Source organism: Sphaeramia orbicularis, chromosome 2, assembly GCF_902148855.1.
Source record: "Sphaeramia orbicularis chromosome 2, fSphaOr1.1, whole genome shotgun sequence".
Taxonomy (NCBI): domain Eukaryota; kingdom Metazoa; phylum Chordata; class Actinopteri; order Kurtiformes; family Apogonidae; genus Sphaeramia; species Sphaeramia orbicularis.
The window spans coordinates 15,793,006-15,811,144 of NC_043958.1; the positions used below are offsets into that span (position 1 = coordinate 15,793,006).

General features: G+C 40.9%; 2 protein-coding genes across 4 annotated transcripts in view; both read left to right on the plus strand.

Annotated features, from left to right (window-relative positions):
• The window catches only part of unc80 (unc-80 homolog (C. elegans)), a 70,035-nt gene extending 57,973 nt beyond the window's left edge, over positions 1-12,062 (plus strand). Inside the window, exons 56-66 of the mRNA XM_030156027.1 lie at positions 420-626; positions 707-891; positions 2,476-2,641; positions 3,292-3,471; positions 3,581-3,728; positions 4,711-4,767; positions 5,829-5,910; positions 6,351-6,456; positions 6,743-6,763; positions 7,021-7,238; positions 8,523-12,062. Of these exons, the coding sequence (XP_030011887.1) occupies positions 420-626; positions 707-891; positions 2,476-2,641; positions 3,292-3,471; positions 3,581-3,728; positions 4,711-4,767; positions 5,829-5,910; positions 6,351-6,456; positions 6,743-6,763; positions 7,021-7,238; positions 8,523-9,017 (1,865 nt within the window). The 3' untranslated portion in view covers positions 9,018-12,062. The remainder of the gene's footprint in view (positions 1-419; positions 627-706; positions 892-2,475; positions 2,642-3,291; positions 3,472-3,580; positions 3,729-4,710; positions 4,768-5,828; positions 5,911-6,350; positions 6,457-6,742; positions 6,764-7,020; positions 7,239-8,522) is intronic.
• Positions 12,063-12,751: 689 nt separating this feature from the next.
• LOC115434446 (ly6/PLAUR domain-containing protein 6-like) overlaps positions 12,752-18,139 on the plus strand; it is a 1,359,089-nt gene continuing 1,353,701 nt past the window's right edge. Inside the window, exons 1-5 of one of the 3 annotated variants that reach the window (XR_003937539.1) lie at positions 12,752-13,013; positions 13,944-14,066; positions 14,167-14,254; positions 14,528-14,595; positions 15,479-15,610. The gene's annotated coding sequence lies outside the window, so the exon portion shown is untranslated. Of the gene's footprint in view, positions 13,014-13,209; positions 13,458-13,943; positions 14,067-14,166; positions 14,255-14,527; positions 14,596-15,478 lie in introns of those variants that run through there. The other 2 variants (XR_003937537.1, XR_003937538.1) reach the window with 2 other exon arrangements.

The window sequence follows — 18,139 nt, forward strand, 5'->3', positions numbered from 1 at the left end:
TCCTCCTACCTCCTAACTGACACAAAGTGAGAAAGTGGAAATATGTGACAGATAGTTCCAATAACTTAAGGAATTTCAACTTAGAAATTTCCCCCTTGAATATCTTTAGCCACTGAAATATATTGTTAGCCTCATAGTATATATTTATATATAGTATATAATGCCTAAGTCCTATTTTTTTCAGGTTATGCTGAAAACTGAATCATCAGTGTTAGGAGAGTAAAGTTATGCAGACATCACAATTTGGCCAAAAATATGACATAGACAGTTATGTTATTAGGCTAACAATATGTAAATATAATGAAAGTATATGCCTAGAAAACAAAATACAACACAAATAATTGTTGCTGATGAAATATCACCTGGTGTTTGTCATCGTTTGTAGTTATAGTTGTGTGTTTGCATGTTTTTGTTGACAGACAGTCCTCATCTGGAGCAGCCAGAGATCTTCCTGCTCCTGCAGACGGTCATTAACATCCTGCTGCCTCCTCGTATCATTTCCACCTCCCGTACTAAAAACTTCATGCTGGATGCCTCCCCGGCCCACTGCTCCACGCCGGGCGACACAGGGAAGGACCTGCGCAGAGAGGGATTAGCCGAGTCCACCAGCCAAGCTGCATACCTGGGTATGTGTGAAGACTCAGACGGTGCTGTTACGGTGCTCGTCTGTCCTCCATCCTCCTCATCCTCGTCTTCCTCTGTGCAGCTCTGAAGGTGGTGCTGGTGTGTTTCGAGCGCTCTCTGGGAAACCAGTGGTACCGGCTCAGCCTGCAGGTCAAAGAGATGGCTCTGAGGAAGGTGGGTGGTCTGGCTTTCTGGGACTTCATCGACTTCATCGTCCGGACCCGCATCCCTATCTTTGTCCTACTGAGACCCTTCATACAGTGCAAGGTAAAGCATAAGTGACGTAAGGACTGTGTAGGTTTTTATCATTTTTATACTACACAATAGAAAGCAAGTACTTATTTGAGTTTCACTTTAAGACATGAAATCTTTATAATTGTTAAAAGGGGATGAGTGAAAGTTTAAAAAAAAAAAAAAAAAAAAAAAAGCAGAGTTTTTTTGATCAAGGTCTTTTTTATTAGGATTTTGAAAAGTAGAAATATTACAAATTCCAGTGGAAAAATTAACAAAAAAACCAGCCAGGAAGTTAGGGACAAACATATATACACATACACAAATACGTATTACATATACACATATTTTTGTACACTACACTCTACAAATTAATCTCTTCTGCGTTTATAGTTTCAAAGTGAGCTAAGAAAGGTTGCCAGGAATAAGAGAACTTCTGAACTGACCCTTTCACAGAATAGTGAATCTTTTCCAGTTGGACAGAGTACATGACCTCTTTCACCCAGTGACCATACACAGGTGGTTTTGGTTCCTTCCATTTTAGCAATATCATCCATCTAGCTATGAGAGTACAGAAAGTTATCATGTTGGTTGACGTCTCTTGGGGTCACTCCAAACAGGGCCATAAAGGGACATGGCTTTAATGAGGTGATACAGGATTTTGTCAAATAATCCAAAATAGCTTCTCAAAAGCAGTTCAGTTTTGGACATGTCCAGAACATGTGTACCAGGGTAGCAGATCCTTGTCAACATCTGTCACATGTTGGGTCAAGATCCATCTTAACTTTACACAGTAAAAAAAAAGCAGTTTGATGAACAAAATATAAGGTCACAAAAGAAAAAGATCTGTCTATTATGTGTATAGATTGAAGTAGTAGTATAGTAGTACAGTATTTCTGATTGTAGAAATATAGTTTTTCCTCAGGCCTTTATTTTAGGGAGGCTTGTATTAGAGGCATTCCTGTAATTGTAAATGCCTCTATTTTAAGTGGAAATGGTTGTATTTAGTATGAAATTTCAGATGTGATTGATTCCCATTTACGAAGACAAATATAATGCACTGCAATTTTCTACGCAACACAAAATAAAAGTCCTCTAGATGGATGGATGGATGGATGGATGGATGGACGGATGGATGGAGAGCTTAACAGAGCCTTTTTGTGTAAATATCACCTTTCTGACAAACTTGTGTTTCTACAGATTACTATTTTCCTGAAGACAGAAGACACCAGCGTAACCATAACAACAGTGTTAAAAACAGCCAGAGTCGTACAAGTGAACAATTGGCCCCATGTTATATGACAAGCACAAGATGTTTATCCAAATTATTTGTTACTCGGTCTGTAATTGAGGACAAACTTTTATGTGTTCATGCCGACCTCAAGTCAGAACCACTGACTGAAAAGCACAGCATTGCCAGTTTGATTAGGTTTTGAAGCCAAAGCACATATCTTACTTTTTTTTTTTTTTTTTCACAATTTTCCCAATTTCATTTTTGACCATGAAAAATGCAAATCAAATAACTCATTTTAGTTTAACAACCATTTCTAAAAATGAAGTCCTAGGAATGCTGCCTGTTTTTTCCCTACCTTACTGCTCTCTTCCTTTCTGTTTGTGTAGTTGTTAACCCAACCAGCTGACTCACAGGAGGAGATCACAGCACGCCACCACATCGCCGATCAGCTGGAGCGGCGCTTCATCCCTCGACCTCTCTGCAAGAGCTCCTTATTTGCAGAATTCAACAACGAACTCAAGATCCTAAAGGAGGCTGTGCACAGTGGCTCTGGTCAGGAGAAACCACAACTTGAAGACTAGTTATTGCATATCTTCACAGTTTGATTGTTGCCTTGTGATTTCTCTGATAAGTCATTGTACCATCAACCCTCACAGTATTTAACCCATAAAGACCCAAACAGTCACTGGCAACCAAAACCATCTACTGATCTAAAATGTTTAATAGCTTCTGATCCACTAAACCTATTAAGATGTTGAAATAATTGGTGTAAAATGCAGTTTGTCATGTTTTCATGGTCATCAGATATGACCCATTTGGATGTTCAGTGAATGGACACACTTGTTTTTACATTCCACTATGGATATCTTTGCTGAAAAAGTCACCTTTTCATCAGTTTTCTCAGTTTAAAGTTGAGGTTTAGTACATCAAAAACAAAGCTTTTATGAACATCTACATGATCACTTAACTAAATATAGGAAAACACGTGATTGTCACCGAGAAAACGCAGAATTCAGAGGATAATATTATAATAAATGGTGATAAATCACTTAAGAAAGGTTAAAGATGGAGAAATATTAATTTGGGAAATGCCACAATAGTAGCACCGGGTCTTTATGGGTTAAATTAAGTCTATTTTACTGAGGAAATGGGGCCTTTTTTATCAGTATTTTTGTTAATATGTCTATTTTTCCATCCAACAGCCTATCAGGGCAAGACCTCCATAAGTACAGTGGGGACATCTACGTCAGCGTACCGCCTCAGTTTGGCCACTATGTCTCGTTCAAACACTGGCACCGGTACAGTTTGGGAGCAGGACAGCCAGCCGTCACGCCAACCCTCTCAGGACACACTCAGCCGCACCGATGAGGATGATGAAGAGAGTCAGACACCTTCCTTCTGCTTCTCTTTCTAGTTTGACTGGTATTCGAAACTCTCACCAAGATGACTAAATGTCCCTCCCTCTTGTACCCCTCCCTCCTCCCTCTATAGATGACTCTATGAGTATTCCCAGTGTCGTCAGCGAGCACGAGGCCTTCCTGCCCAGGGTGATGTCGCAGCGCCGTTTCTCCAGCCACGCCACCGGCTCAGCTGGTTCACAGCCCGAAGCCCCTCGTACCACCATGCTGCCCAGCCACAGGTAAAAGAAAACACATCAGCATCAAACACACTTTTTATTTCAGATCAGATTTGGTCACAAAGACAGAAATAGTCCCAGTGGGTGAAACTTAAAATATTGAGGCCAGACAAAAATAGGTTTCTATTTTGCAATTAGTGGGTGAATTCTATCCCCAACCCAGGATCTGAACATGAAATTGAATGAAAATGGATAATCAGGTGTCAGGAGAGTCTCATTCTCCACAGCTGGAATAAACCAGAACCACATCACATACAAGACAATAACAAACCTGCAACAGTAAAATGATGTACAAGATGCAACACAAGGTAATGGAGAATTTCTGATATTGTTTTGACAGGAGTCTTGTGATGGTACATTATAGCTAATTAAGATGCATTTATTGTAAATTTAGGAGTAAATAAATTAAAATAAGTAGTAAATAAATTAATTGTACATTTGGGAGTCGCTGCATCATTTTATATTCTTAAACAAAAAACCTTGTTACCCACATAGGAGTTTAACATTTTTACATCAGTATTTTCAGCGAACAGTACAGCCCAGAGGTGTGGTTAGTCTGCAAAATGTCACCCAATTGGAAGAAATATAACACCCATACACTTTTTACTGCTTTAACTTCAGTTGGTGAAGTGTGTTAGGTGTTTGAGTCATGTGACAACCAGTGAGATTCTTTCTGTCTTCATGTCAGTGTCGGTGAATATATCAACACCCAGTTTATCACAAACCTTTATTTATGTATATATATGTAAAACTAAATTTACCGACATATTGCATAACCTCTCCTCTTTCTGTGTGTGAATACTTTGTATGTATAATGTTTTTCGTTCAACAGTCTCAAAGCAGCTTTGTGCAGTAGCTAGTATCTTGGTAAGGCTGTTAAAGAAAAATCTGCTCAGACTAAATACCCTGTGGGACGGGCCCAGGGTATGCTGAATCTGGACTGTCCCTAAACTCCCGTTCTCCCCCTCCGCCCCCCTCTTCACAGTGAACCCAATGTGCTAGATGAGTCCCAGGGCCTTCTGCAGGAGGGTAACCTCTCTAGGTACAGTGGCCCTGTCTCTGTGTGTGTCCCGTTGGTGCGTTCTTTGCATCTGTCCGCCAGTGGGAGGGGCATCGCTCTCAGGACGGCCTCATGTGTTTGGCCACCTCACCGTTGATCACTCATCCACATCCAATCAAATCGCCTCAGCCCGTCACCCCCCCACCCACCCCCCCACTTACCTGTCTCTATTTCTGTGTGGGTCCAGTGTGCCTTTTGTCTCTGTACCCTACCCCCCTCCCCCTATACCCCTCTTTTGAGCTCCACACTGACCCTCATCTTTTCAGCTCATCTGCTGTTGCTATCCTAACAGGCCCCCTCCTCCCTAAAAACATACTCAAGGCCCCGCCAGCCCCGGGGCCAGGGAGCTCTGCCTCTGTTCCTTCTCTGTTAGCTGTGAGTCGTTCCAGTTTGCCATCACCATCGGTGTCATGGTGTTTCATACTGTTTCCGTGTCTATCCGGCTTCTTGCTGATCAAATTGGCCGTCCTCTTCTGGATACCAATCTGCAGGGGCAAAGGGGAATTGGAGTGGCAACCATGGAGAGCACAAAAGTCAATTCAACAGAACCAAGAAAAGCCTACCATTTAACCCTCAAATCTAACTTTCCCTCATCATCTCAACTTTATTCCTACTACAATGTGAAAATGTAACAGAAACTTGCAAGAAATCAAGTCCCCAGTTGCTACTCCAGCCCCTACTATCCCCTGTTGTGTTTTTAGTGTATGATTCATTGCAGCACTGTACTGTGACTGGGTGTCTTGCCACTTGTTGTTTGTGTCGTGCAGTGAGTGAGTGGGTAGAATAGCAGCGACATCTTGTTTGGTCAAAGATGTGATCACTAAGCGAGCACAGCCAGGGGGAAGCGGTGGCCTTTTGGGTTTATTCACTGTCGTTCATTTTGTCTGTCATGTGTGTGTTTGTGCTGTTTGTATGTGTGTGTGTGTGTGTGTGTGTGTGTGTGTGTGTGTGTGTGTGTGTGTGTGCGTGTGCGTGTGTATGTGTGTGTGTGTGTGTGTGTGTGTGTGTGTGCAAACACACCTATGTGTCATTCACTGATCCAGGGTTGCCAGTGTGCAGAGTGAACCGGGTCAGCAGAACCTTCTGATTCAGCCGCCGTTGGGAAGAAAACGAGGCCTCAGACAGGTGTGGACTTGAAATGTCATCATTTATTTATTTATTTATTTTTGTCTTGTACTGTATTAAGTGCATGTATTACACTTTATTTGGAATATTGGATTGTAACATTTCCATGGTTTATTAGTTGAGCAAAGTTTATGTTCTTCTGATTTTTCAGTTTTCCGGCCGCTGGTGTTCAGCATTATGGTGCCATGACATCACCTACTATATCAGTGTGGAACAGTTTTAATCTCTTTAAGCAAAAAGGCCAGAACAGATCAAACAAACACTGACTTTTGCTGTTGTGGTCACATTCCCTTGGCTGCACTATTATTTAGGTCTTAAACTGGATTCATGATGATTTGATAAAGGTCTACATGTAACCCTCCTTCTCAGATAGATCCTCTGGTTCCCAGCCTACATAGGGCAGTTCTTTGACTGTTCCACTGCATTTGTTGTTTCTGCAGCTGCGGCGCCCCCTGCTGTCCATCCCAAAGAATGAACCCCGTGGTCGCTCAGGAGCCCGACTCTCGACGACGCGCAGGAGCATCCAACCCAAGAACAAACCACTGGGTAACGGCACACACATTTCTCACTGTGTGTGAGACTGAAGGAGTGACTGACTGAGACACTGAACACACTAGTGTCCACTTCAGATTCAACACACACCGAGTCCAACCCACACTCTCCCACACACTGTTGTTTATTTGGCGGTGAGAATGTGTGTGTGTAGACTGGAAATGACATGTCCTCCCCATTCACTACCTCTCTGTTTGTTCCAATGCTGTTTGTTTTCACCTGTCACCAAACTGACTCTTCTCACTCTGTTCTGTCTCATGCCTTATGTTTCGAAATAAAGAAACTTTATTGGACTGTGAAGGTGAGACACAACCTTTAAACCCTCCTCTCTCCATCCTGCAATGGCCCGCCCCCTTTAGCTGCAACCTCACCCAATAGGGCGCTCTGCATGTCTGTCTTGCATCCCCCTTCCCACTCCCCGCCTCCCTCCCCCTCCCCTCCTCCTGTCTCCCATCCCTGCCTCCACTCTCTTTGGTGGTGCTGATGTGTTAGCGAGTCGCTCTAGCTGGCGCTGCCACCCCCCGTTTTGACCACGTGTGCATGCATGTGTGCCCACAGCGCATGGAGACCAAAAGAGGTCAGTCACCTTTACAGAGACTCAAGGGCAGCAGGCGTCCACGGGGGCCACCAAGCCCCCGACTCCCAGCAGCGCCGAGCCACCGGCTGAGGGCAGGAAATCCAGTCCGGTCCCTTCAAAGTCCCCGACGCTGGATGTGCCCTCCTCCTCCTCCTCAGCCACAGTCACTGCAGACCTGCACAGCCCTGCCAACACACAGGTAGGACCAGGACCAGGACCAGGACAGAGGACAGAACTGGTTCAGGAGATTCTTGTATCTCATGTCTGAGCAGGAAATTATGAATGAAATTACATGACTTTGGAACAGTGCTTTAGTAGTTTTGTTTCTGTTTAGTCTATTTAAATTTTCAGGTATTATGAGGGAAACATTGTCTTTTTTGTCATTCTTTCATTCATACAGAAACCAAAGAACAGGATGAAAGAATTCATGACATCAAATATAATTTACAAAACCTGTTTATGAAAGGAAAGAAATTTTATGCTTTTACACATGAGCCCTTAACATTGCATGACCCACAGCAGCGCCTGGAGCTAAAACAACACATTAAACACGTCTACAGGCTCATTTATGCTTGACCCTACACACAGACAGATGTTAAGTCAGTGTAGCACCCTCTGGTGGATTAATTGCCGAATGCTCATTTCAATGCAATGGACACATGGAAACACATGCATCTGTTTTTGTGCATATGTAGAAGAAAAATGAGCCTTTAAAGTGAAAATGAGGCTCAATCTACCTGCACTTCTGTTTGATCGTGTTACATCGTCCATTGAAGTTTTAATTTATTTTGAATTTATGTTGTCAGTTTTTATTTTCATTCCAGTAAATTTTTTTTTTTTTTAATATTTGGGTGAATTAATAAGATTTCACCAGCAACTTCATGCAGTGAACGCATGTTGCATATCATCACTGTCCGAAAAGAACGGCCTCATTTTTTGACAAAAAGCAACTTTTTTGCCTAAATCATCAAATACAGTGGTACCTTCACTTACAGGTTTATTTCACTCGTAACCCCGTGTGCTGATGTAACAAATCAGTTTTTCCCATCGAAAATAATTGAAAAGCCATTAATTCATTCCAGCCTCATAAGTCGAAATAATGTCTAACGTATCCAAAACTTATTTCTACCCTATGAATAACATGATTTCAACCTATGTGTATATGTAACCTATGTGAAAACTCATAAGTTGGTGCACTCATGAGTCAAGGTACCACTGTACTCAATTTCTGTTTTTTTTGTTTCCTCAAAAACCTGAAAAAATGATGGAGGTTTTAGGAAGGTGGCAATGTCTTTCTTAGAGTTTATAGTCAATTTCAATCCAGTCATGTAAGGAATAAGTACCTGATGATATTTAACACTATGGGTGACTCCTGCTGCTCCAGGACCTTCAGGGTTCAGGGTTCTGCACAGTGTGAACAGTTCATGTTTAATGACTGATGAGCAACATACGAAGCTACAGGAAAAAGTTGTTTTCCCTGCAGGTTCCTCCAACGATCAGCAGTAAAGAGAAGAGGGAGCAGTGGGGGCTTCGCAGCAGCCTGTCCCCTCCCCCGTCCATCTCCCGGCCCTCCACCCCGACCCCCCCGTCCAGAACCTGCTCCCCCCTTCCCTTGTCCCGCACCTGTTCCCCTCTGCCCCTGTCCCGCACCTCCTCTCCCCTCCCCCCGCCGTTGCCGGTCCTGAGTACAGCGCCGGCCCCGGGCCCCCCGCCAGCACCTCCACTCCCACTCCCGCCCACTCCCCTCCTGCCCCCACCACCGCCGGGGCCATCCAGGATCCGAGAGAGCCCCGGGGAGGAGGACACAACGGCACTCCTGCCTCGCAGTGACACCCTGCTGCACCTCAGCGAGGATGGTGGCACGGAGAACCCCCTCCTCACCCCGCTGCTGTCTCCGCCCTCACCTCGGAGGTCACCACGCCGCTTGCCCCTCCCCCTCTCCCCTGTGGACCTGGATTTGGATGAATCTCACGTGTAGAGGTTACCTACCTGAGCCATATGGACGCCTGAGGCTGGGTTCAAAGGGCAAAAACACACAGGGTACGTTTAGATTCCACTCGGACACTCTGAAGGTAAAGAATTTAGGAATGTATGAGCAGAAGAAGTGCAGGTTGTGTTTTCTGTTTCTCCAAATGTCACTTCATCTGTGTTGCTCTGCTCTCCTCTCAGCCCAGCCCTCAAACTAAACCGCTCTTCTCATTAATGTAGACTCTGTGCTCTCCTAAATGTGTTCCCTTAAAGGTCTGCATATGCTCATGTGCTTAGGGGAAGTTTATGTTGGACTTTTTGCCAGTTCCATTTCAAAACTAACGGTGTCTTACTGGTGGTTTACTTGTTCACACTGCTGCTCTTAATGCTGCATTCTGATTGTTTTGCTGAAATGAGATGTTTTTGCACACATTATAATTGAAATGCAACACCATCAGACTCATGTGTAAACAGTCTAGGGTCCTGAAGTGACCCTGTATGCACAGAAGAAAACATGAGGGTAAACGCAGCACACTGTGTTTATGGAAGTAAAGACGGATCTTGCCTGGTCCCGCCTCCTCCAGCGCAGAATTGTGACATCGGATGACATGTGACACGAGCGAAGTCACATTCCACATCATCAGATTCATATCTGATTTAGGACCACATATGAACGTGGCCTGGGTCAGATTTGAAAAAAATTGGATTTGTGTTCAGACTATCATAAAAATAAGTGAAATCAGTCACATATGGACAAAAAGTCAGATTCGGGCCATGATAATTCTCTGTACATTCATTTGTAATGCCTGTTTATTCCACAGAGTTCCCCATATTAACTGATTGTCTTCAGCTCTTCCACATTAGCAGCAGTGTGGAGCCTCTCACCCTGGTCAAACAGATCCGACCAATCAGAACATTTATCTACATGGGCCAGTTCTGGTTTGATCTAAGGAGTTTCTTTCAAAATTAATATGCAGGATGCCTCAGAAGCAGGTGTAAAACCCTAAAAAAATAATACGCAAAACAATAATGTGAGCTGTGTATAATCCCAGATGGAAGTGTTCAGGACCAAAACTCTGACTTTTATGGTCTGAATAGATAAAACACACACACACACTCTCCTCAGATAACCCAGTAAACTGTTCATTAATGCACAGGACTGAGTTCTGGTTTTACATATTACAGTGTTGCTTTGATTGTTGTCAAAATCATTACTGAAACCAAAGGACTTCCTGATTTACCAGAAAAAAAATAAGTAAATGAAAATATACAAGTGTTTATCGAACATCAACAAATGACCAGTTACATGATAACACAGACTCCAACAAAAACCTACCCAGGCATATGAACGGATGCAGATCTCCTGTTCTCAGCACATCTTTCAGTGTTGTATATTTACCCACATGCCCTGGGGGTTGAATGTACATTTTAGCAGCAGTCTACCTTTTTCTGTTTTTCTCATCACCTTCCTATGAAAACTGCATTCAGTTGCATCCAAAGTGTGGATAAATTATTTATTTTTATATTACTTTCTTGTCATTCATAGTATTATATCACATCATAGTGGATTAAAGAGCAGAAATTGATATTTATCAGGTTGCAGATGTTTCTATGTAGAGGAAGGTACAAATCTTTAAGAGCTCTATGCTAAGACTTATATAATGTTGCAGAGGTTATAACAGAGGGGTATGCAGAATATATATATATAAATATATATATAAAAACACTATATTAAGAGCCATTGTAAAGCTGAATTCAGCAACATTTTATGAAATAAATGATATACAGTTAATATATGTATTTAATAAATATGTGATCACATACAGAAAGAATACATGTTGTAATGAGATTTTCTATTAAAGAAGATAGTTAAATGTTTTTCAGTCTGTTGAATTTACTGCAAGGAAGTATTTTTCAAAGAAGCGCTGCAACAGTTTTACAGACCTTTGAGTTTATTTTTTTTGAGGCAAATATCCCTGATGATGTCATTGTGAACTGCTGATAGAAGGGGCTGGAAAGACGCAGAAGAATCATGGGAAATGTAGGATGTGGCGTCTGTCTGAACACCTTTCTTATTTTGTCTGTGGGAAATGCAATACAAAGTCGCTGGAGTTCTCCTTTAACTGGATTCATGTGATCTCTGAATGTCTACTTGGTGAAGCTGTGTGGGAGGAAACCCACAGTGGGACTTGTTTAGTGTACGTTTCAGCGCAGATACTGGCTTCACATGCTCTGGGTTTGGGTCCAGCTCTCATTGTGTAATCCTTTCTATCATAAACTGATAATATGATGTAGATTGTGCTGCTCGGTGTCTCCACAGATGATTTGTTTTGTGACCAAAGACTGTTGTAATGTTCTCAGTGGTCTCCTGGTGTCGACGTTTCATTTGTGATTTCTGTTCATTTTATCTGTGATGAAGCGATGCAGTAGATGACCGTTACCTCGTTGCTCATTCCATGCCTTAACAAAAACTATTATTAACATTATTAACATGTGTCAGTGTCAGCTTCTTTGGACTCCTCACCAGTCTATATTTCTGTCTGTGTATGCAATGACATATCTGGGGCTCTGTCCAGTCATAAATAACAGAAATGAGAGAAAGAAGTCACCCAGCTCATCAGACTGGAACAAAAACATCAATGTTGTGTAATCCTTATTATATATTGACATGTTTATATGTAACATCAGATGATACTGATTCTATCCTGTTAAAGTCTATGATGGCGAGTCACACCCAGGACTGAAATGTGCCATAATTCACACCAACACACTGTGAGTGTTTTGTCGGCTGCTTCTCTGTTCTTATATCGTATCAGTGCCATATTCCTCTTTGGTTCTGTATTGGCGTTCACTCAGTCAGAGAACTGTTGAATCAGGGTTCCCTTTAAATGTAACCGTCTCTGTCAAATACTGTCTTCTTTGTGCAAAGTTAAGCAGCAGTTTATCCGATTATTTCTGAAATATCAAAAGTAGAGGACATTATTTACAGTGTTCCTCAGCTTCCTCATCCATTTCATGTCACTGTACAAAAAGAAATAAATTCTTATGACATAAATACACATCATGTGTTTTCCATGTTGTTATTTCGAGGTTGTCTATTATTAAGCTGAATAAGAAGATGAAAATACTGTCATCTTCCTCAAATAATTGCCTGTCATTTTTTTTTTCAGATTTTTCAGAGAACAAAAATTTTTATATTTAACCAAAAATTGAGTATTTGATATTTTAGGGGGTAAAAAAAAACTTGTCAAAGATGACTCGGGCAGTAATTTTAGGAAGGTTTTTAAATCCACAGTAGTAGTTTTTTTTTGTTTTGTTTGTTTGTTTTTTTAATTATAATTTTGCTTCCCTTGTATATAGTGCCATCTAGTGGGAAATACTTGGTAATGTCAGACCCAATATTTCTTAGTTAACAAAAGGAAATATTCCTTTTGTTAACCAAGAAGTATTCTTATTTTTCTTTCAGGTCCTTTTTTTAACCTCCTCCAGTCAGTGTTTAGATCTTGTTTTAATGGATTTGACATGGAATGATGAAATAAACTGAACTTGATAGGCTGACCCCTTTAGCACTCCCTTCTTCTGCATTTCTTTTCCCTTCTTTTTCTTCCATTTTCCTCTTTGTCATTCCATATAAAAATATATATATATATATATATATATATTTTTTTTTTTTTTTCTGTCAGAAAATAAAGCCGCAATTATCGTTTGCGTTTCACCGTCTGTTCCCTTAGTATTTAGTACGAGAAAAATGAACTGTTCCACATTTGACGTTACAAATAATAACCAGTAGATGGCAGCACCGCGCCACTTAACGTCTCGTCAAGTTAACGCGAGAGGAAGACTTCACTCTGCGCAGGCGTAATTATTCGTCAAAACAACAACAGTAACCCACAGGACAGAAGCAACAGGCTATTGAAGCTAACCGCGAAAAGTTTGAATGGATATTTCCAAGAGAGGTAGTTCATGTTTTAACCTGCAGCTACGTGTCCCTTTATTAACAGCCAGGGTCAGTATATCTACATACATCTGAAGCTGTGGTTGACTCTGTTTTCGTAGTATCAATGATCTAAATTAATATAATTAGCATACTGAATCGTGGTGTCAAGTAAATGTAGGAGACTTCTATCATATTCAGGACAAAAAGCTAAGAAGACAAACGAATATAGTTTATGTCTGGCAGAAAATGAAGCTGCAGCTGTAGTTTGTGTTTGATTGTCCATCTGTTCTCTCAGTATTTAACAGAAACACAAACTGTCTCTTCCACATTTGACGTTACAAGTAATAACCAGTAGATGGCAGCACCGCACCAACGAAACGTCTCGTTAAACTAACGCGAGATGATGACTTCACTTTGCGCAGGCGCAATTACTGGCCAAAACAACGACAGTAGCCAACAGGACAGAAGCTACAAGCTAACCGCGAAAAGTTTGAATGAACATTTCCAAAAGAGGTAGTTCATGTTTTAACCTGCAGCTACGGGTATTTGTATGCGAATAACGAGTGTTAAAGCAGAACAGCCACAGTTAGTCACATGTATTCCAAACAGTCTACACGTGTCTTCAGGAGCAGGTCACTGTGTGTAGAAAAGCTAAGGTGGCTAAAGCTAATATCTACATAAATACATCTGCTCTGTCTGCTGTGTGCTCATTATATTGGTCTGTTATATTAAAATATTAAACAAACCTCTGCTCTGATATAAATTATATTTGATGTATCCCCTGAATGTTTACAAAGGCCTGTCCCAAAATGTCTGTTTTCAACCACATCAGTAATATGGTATCAAATCAAGTTAGATATTCGAGGAAATACTCTGTCCACAGATTATCCACAGTAACCTCTGTTGGAATCACGTTGAATCAGTTTGTGTAATTTTTAAATCATCTCTAATCTAACTAATCATCCTGTCTAATTTGAAAATGTGTGTGTTTACATCCAGGTGTAGTTAGTGAATGCAGCACCATACAGACAGTGATGGGGATGAGCCACAGTGACCTGAACACCACATGGACTATGAAAGGAATGACACTTCCAGTGTCAGAATGGACCGTCATATTAGATGGTATAAGTTCATTAAATCCATCTGTTATGCAAAATATCATCTTTACCATCTTATTCATGTTCTCTGCAGGATGTTTACAGTGTGCTGTTATTTATTGTAGTTTTGCTGCCTCTGTGGATGAGGTGATGGAGATGGAGGAACATCATGCAGAACTGATAACAACTCCATCTCTGTGCTGACGCTGCTGGGTGAGACATTTTTGACTTTATTACGTTCTTTTTTGTGTGAAATATGGATCTTGGTTTTGGGGAAAATGTTTTGGAAAAAAAAGTTTGCAAAGAGTTTAGTTTTGAATACTGTCAATTGCTGTGTGCTCGTAGTTGATAATCATAGTAGTAGTAATTATAATAATAGGTTATGTTGCAGTTTTTGTCAACCTTCCATAGAATAGATGGTCTTTTTACACATGTTGTCTGTAGGATGTTAAAGTAATGTCAGTAATTCTTTTGTCCCACTTGTAGATTTTTTGCCTGGGTGGATGAAATCCTGGAAATGGAGGACCATCATACAGACCTGCTGAAGCTGCTGGGTGAGATATTTTATCTTTGTAACTGAAAAGCTTTTTCAGTGTGGTCAGTGTGTGATGTTTTTGATCTGTTGAGCTGGTGATTTCCTCTGTTGAGTCTGTTAATGCCAGTTGCTGTTTGGTCTGAATCAGTATTGACTTTCAGTGAGTAGTTTGTGTTGATCTATGAATTTGTCAAACTGTTTTCTGAATAGTTTTCCAGAATTTGTGAGAGTTGAGGATCGGATTGAAATTGGATTTAATTGTTTTGTAGAGGTTCTTCAAAGAGTGTGAGGTTTTATACAGTCTGGTTTTGAGTGTTAATGTCTAAGAGATGTCTGCTGTCTAAAAGCTGACTGTGAATGAAACAAATGAAATACACATTTTGTCATGTTATTGTCAGGTGGTTTGTTTGTGGTGTTGTGGAGCCTCTGGTCTTCTGTAGTGGTATTAAAGCTGTCAGACAGGAGCTGTTAGTACCTCGGTGCTCGGTAGCTTAGGGGTTTGGTCCTTGGCTCTTGTACAGCCGCCTGTCATCGGCAGGTTGAAGGTTCAAGACTCGTGGGAGCTGAGTATCGAGAGCGGACGGTGAGGGAGGGGCGGAGGGGGCCTATACCCCTCCGAGTTTCTGCACATCTGTGAGGGAGGGGTTATGGAGCAGGAGATGATGAGCAGCTGGTGTTTTACAGTAGTGATTAATATTTGTATTCTATTTGTAGATGTGAGGTTATATCAATATTGCTTGTCTTTTTAAAATTGAGAATTTATTGGTTTGATATATATTGCTTTTGTTTTTAACATTTTCAGTTGACAAATTTTATAGAATTGTACCTGTAATGCTAATGCTATTGTTTGTACTTTTATTGTACCTCGTTTCCTTTAACTTTTTGTCTTGTGTTTCTTTCAGGTTTGGATGGCGGCAGCTGGCCTTTGACTCAAGTTATGTTATTTCTTGGCCCTGTGGGTAAGAAATAAGGTTTCTTGGGTCTGGAAGGGGGGTGCAGAAGTGTTTTTTTTTCCACCTGTTTCCTGTCTTTTTTCAATAAAAAGTTTTGTATATCCCCCTGGTTTTCATGTGAGGGCTCATTATGAGTCCCTTGTTTTCTTGCACCCTTACTGAGCAAGCCCAGGATTTGAACTACCGGCCAGCCTCACAGTAGTCAGTTCTCTTCACACCACCAACCTTCCCACTGAGCTATCTGTGAGCTTCTAATGATATTTCGGAACTTCTATTTATTGTTGGTTTTTTTTGGACTGGAAAACACAGAAAAGTATGTAGTTCATTTCAGGGGGGATTTGAACTGTCAACCTCTGGGTACAGAAGATGAGTCTTAAACCACTAAGCTATCTGTCAGTTACTAATGAGATGTCGGAACTTCTATTTATTGTGTTTTTGGACTGGAAAACACAGAAAAGTATTTGGTGTTTTTCAGGGGGGATTTGAACTGTCAACCTGTGGGTACAGAGGATGAGCCTTAAACTACTGAGCTATCTGCCAGTTATTTATGAAGTGTCGGAACTTCTATTTATTGTGGTGTTTTGGACCAGAAAACAGAAAAATATGTGTCTCTTGTGGGTATTGAACTGGCAACCTCTGGAGAATGAGTGTTGACCCACTTTTAAACCACTGAGCTATCTGCCAGCTGATGTTGTGCTGCTTGAATTTCTATTTATTGTGTTTTTTTGGACTGGAAAACAGAAACAACTTACATGTTCTTTATGGGTATTGAACTGGTAACCTCTGGATGACAAGGTTTGTACTGCTTTTAAACCACTGAGCTATCTGTCAGCTGATATTATTTTGCTTGAATTTCTATTAATTGTGTTTTTTTGGACCTGAAAACAGAAACACTTATGTGTGCATGGGGTATTGAACTGCCAACCTCTGTATACAAAGGGTGAGTCCTACAGTAGTTTTAAGTCAATGAACTATTCTGTCAGTTAATGCTAGTATGTTGGAAGTTGTATCTATTCTGATTTCTTCCACTCTTCTATTTTCATGGTGAAAAACACAAACTGCAGTGGGATTTGATCTCTCAACCTTTGAATCTGTACTGAGAATGTGACTTTTGTCCTATGCTTAGACCACTGAGCTAAATACTAGGTGAGGATTTGGGTGTTAATATCCAAGTATAAGGAATGTATAAAGCTGAAACCTCAGGTCGTGAGGGTGGAAAGAAATTTTGAAAAAGTAGAACCAGTTTGGGGATTTGAACTCCCAATCTCAAAAGCTGAATAGGAATGCAACTACCTCTTTAACCACTGTGCTGCAGCTGAGTTGTTGATATGAGGAGTTTTTTTGGGTATAAGAGGTGTAAACTGGAACTCTGAGTACAGACTCCTCTCCATCTCCAACCAGGGTCAAGGCCTTTGGCTCTAGGATCTCAGGAAGGGGAACTGAACCAGACCGACAGTGATGTGAAGTCTCTGACACAGACAGCTCACCACTACACCAGCCTAACCTGGGACAAAGTGACACAGTCTGGTCGACACCAGCTCTGAGTGGAAAGTGTCCTGAGATTACTTCTGTTGTGATTTGGTGCTTTATAAATAAAATTGGATTTGATTTGGATTCTTAGTCTGGTTCAGTGTTTTATCCATGAAGACTGATGTTCACAGGGTCGTCAGAGGTTTGATGTATTACCTGCATATATTTTTGCAGTCTGTTTTCTGCCACTGCTTCTGTCAAATCCTGTACCAGTTTTGGACCACTGGGCTTTTATTAGTTACTATTAGTTGATTATTATAAAAGTTGTAGCTAACATTGATAAAGTGGGATATGATCCCATAGTCTCAGGTTGGTAAAGATGTTATATCTGATCCAGAATTCAACCACTTGGCCATTTGTGAGCTACCAGTTGTGTGCTGGAACTTGTATTTATTGTAGGGTATTTTGTATCTGAACACAGAAAAGTACAGGTGGAGTATGTGGGCATTGAACCTTCCATGTTCGGTTTCACAGGAAGAATTTGTAACTTTCATAATCCACTGAACTACCTGACAATGGTGTGGTGAAAGTTGTATTTATTGTTTCTTTTGATCCTTCTTTTTTGGTTAAAAAAAATAAATAAATAAATACCAACTGAAATTGGACTCAGTCTTGTAGAGCTGTTATGTCTGTTCTGCACTTGAACCACTGAACTATCTGTGACCTACTGATAAAGTGCTGAAACTTGAATTTATTGTGTTTTTGACCTGAAAACTCAGAAAACAATGAGTGTTGTATCTGAACCTACAATCTCAGGGCTGGAGTATGAGTTCTGTCCTAGTTTTACACCATTGAGCTATTGGTCAGTTGATAATAGCATTTTGAAAGTTGTATTTATTCTTATTTCTTTCTAACCTTTTTTTGGAAAAACAATAGAATAACAGAAACTGGGACAGTATTCAACCTTACAACCTCAGATTAATCAGCCTCTGTTTCCTATCTCACACTTAAACCACTGAATTGTTCACAGGTAAAAGAAATGTGTAAACCTGAACCGTTGAAAGATCCTCTGCTCACTGTGCACGGTCCATGACACAAACAAGTCACATGACTTTCCAATGTGACAGTATCAGGAGTTAA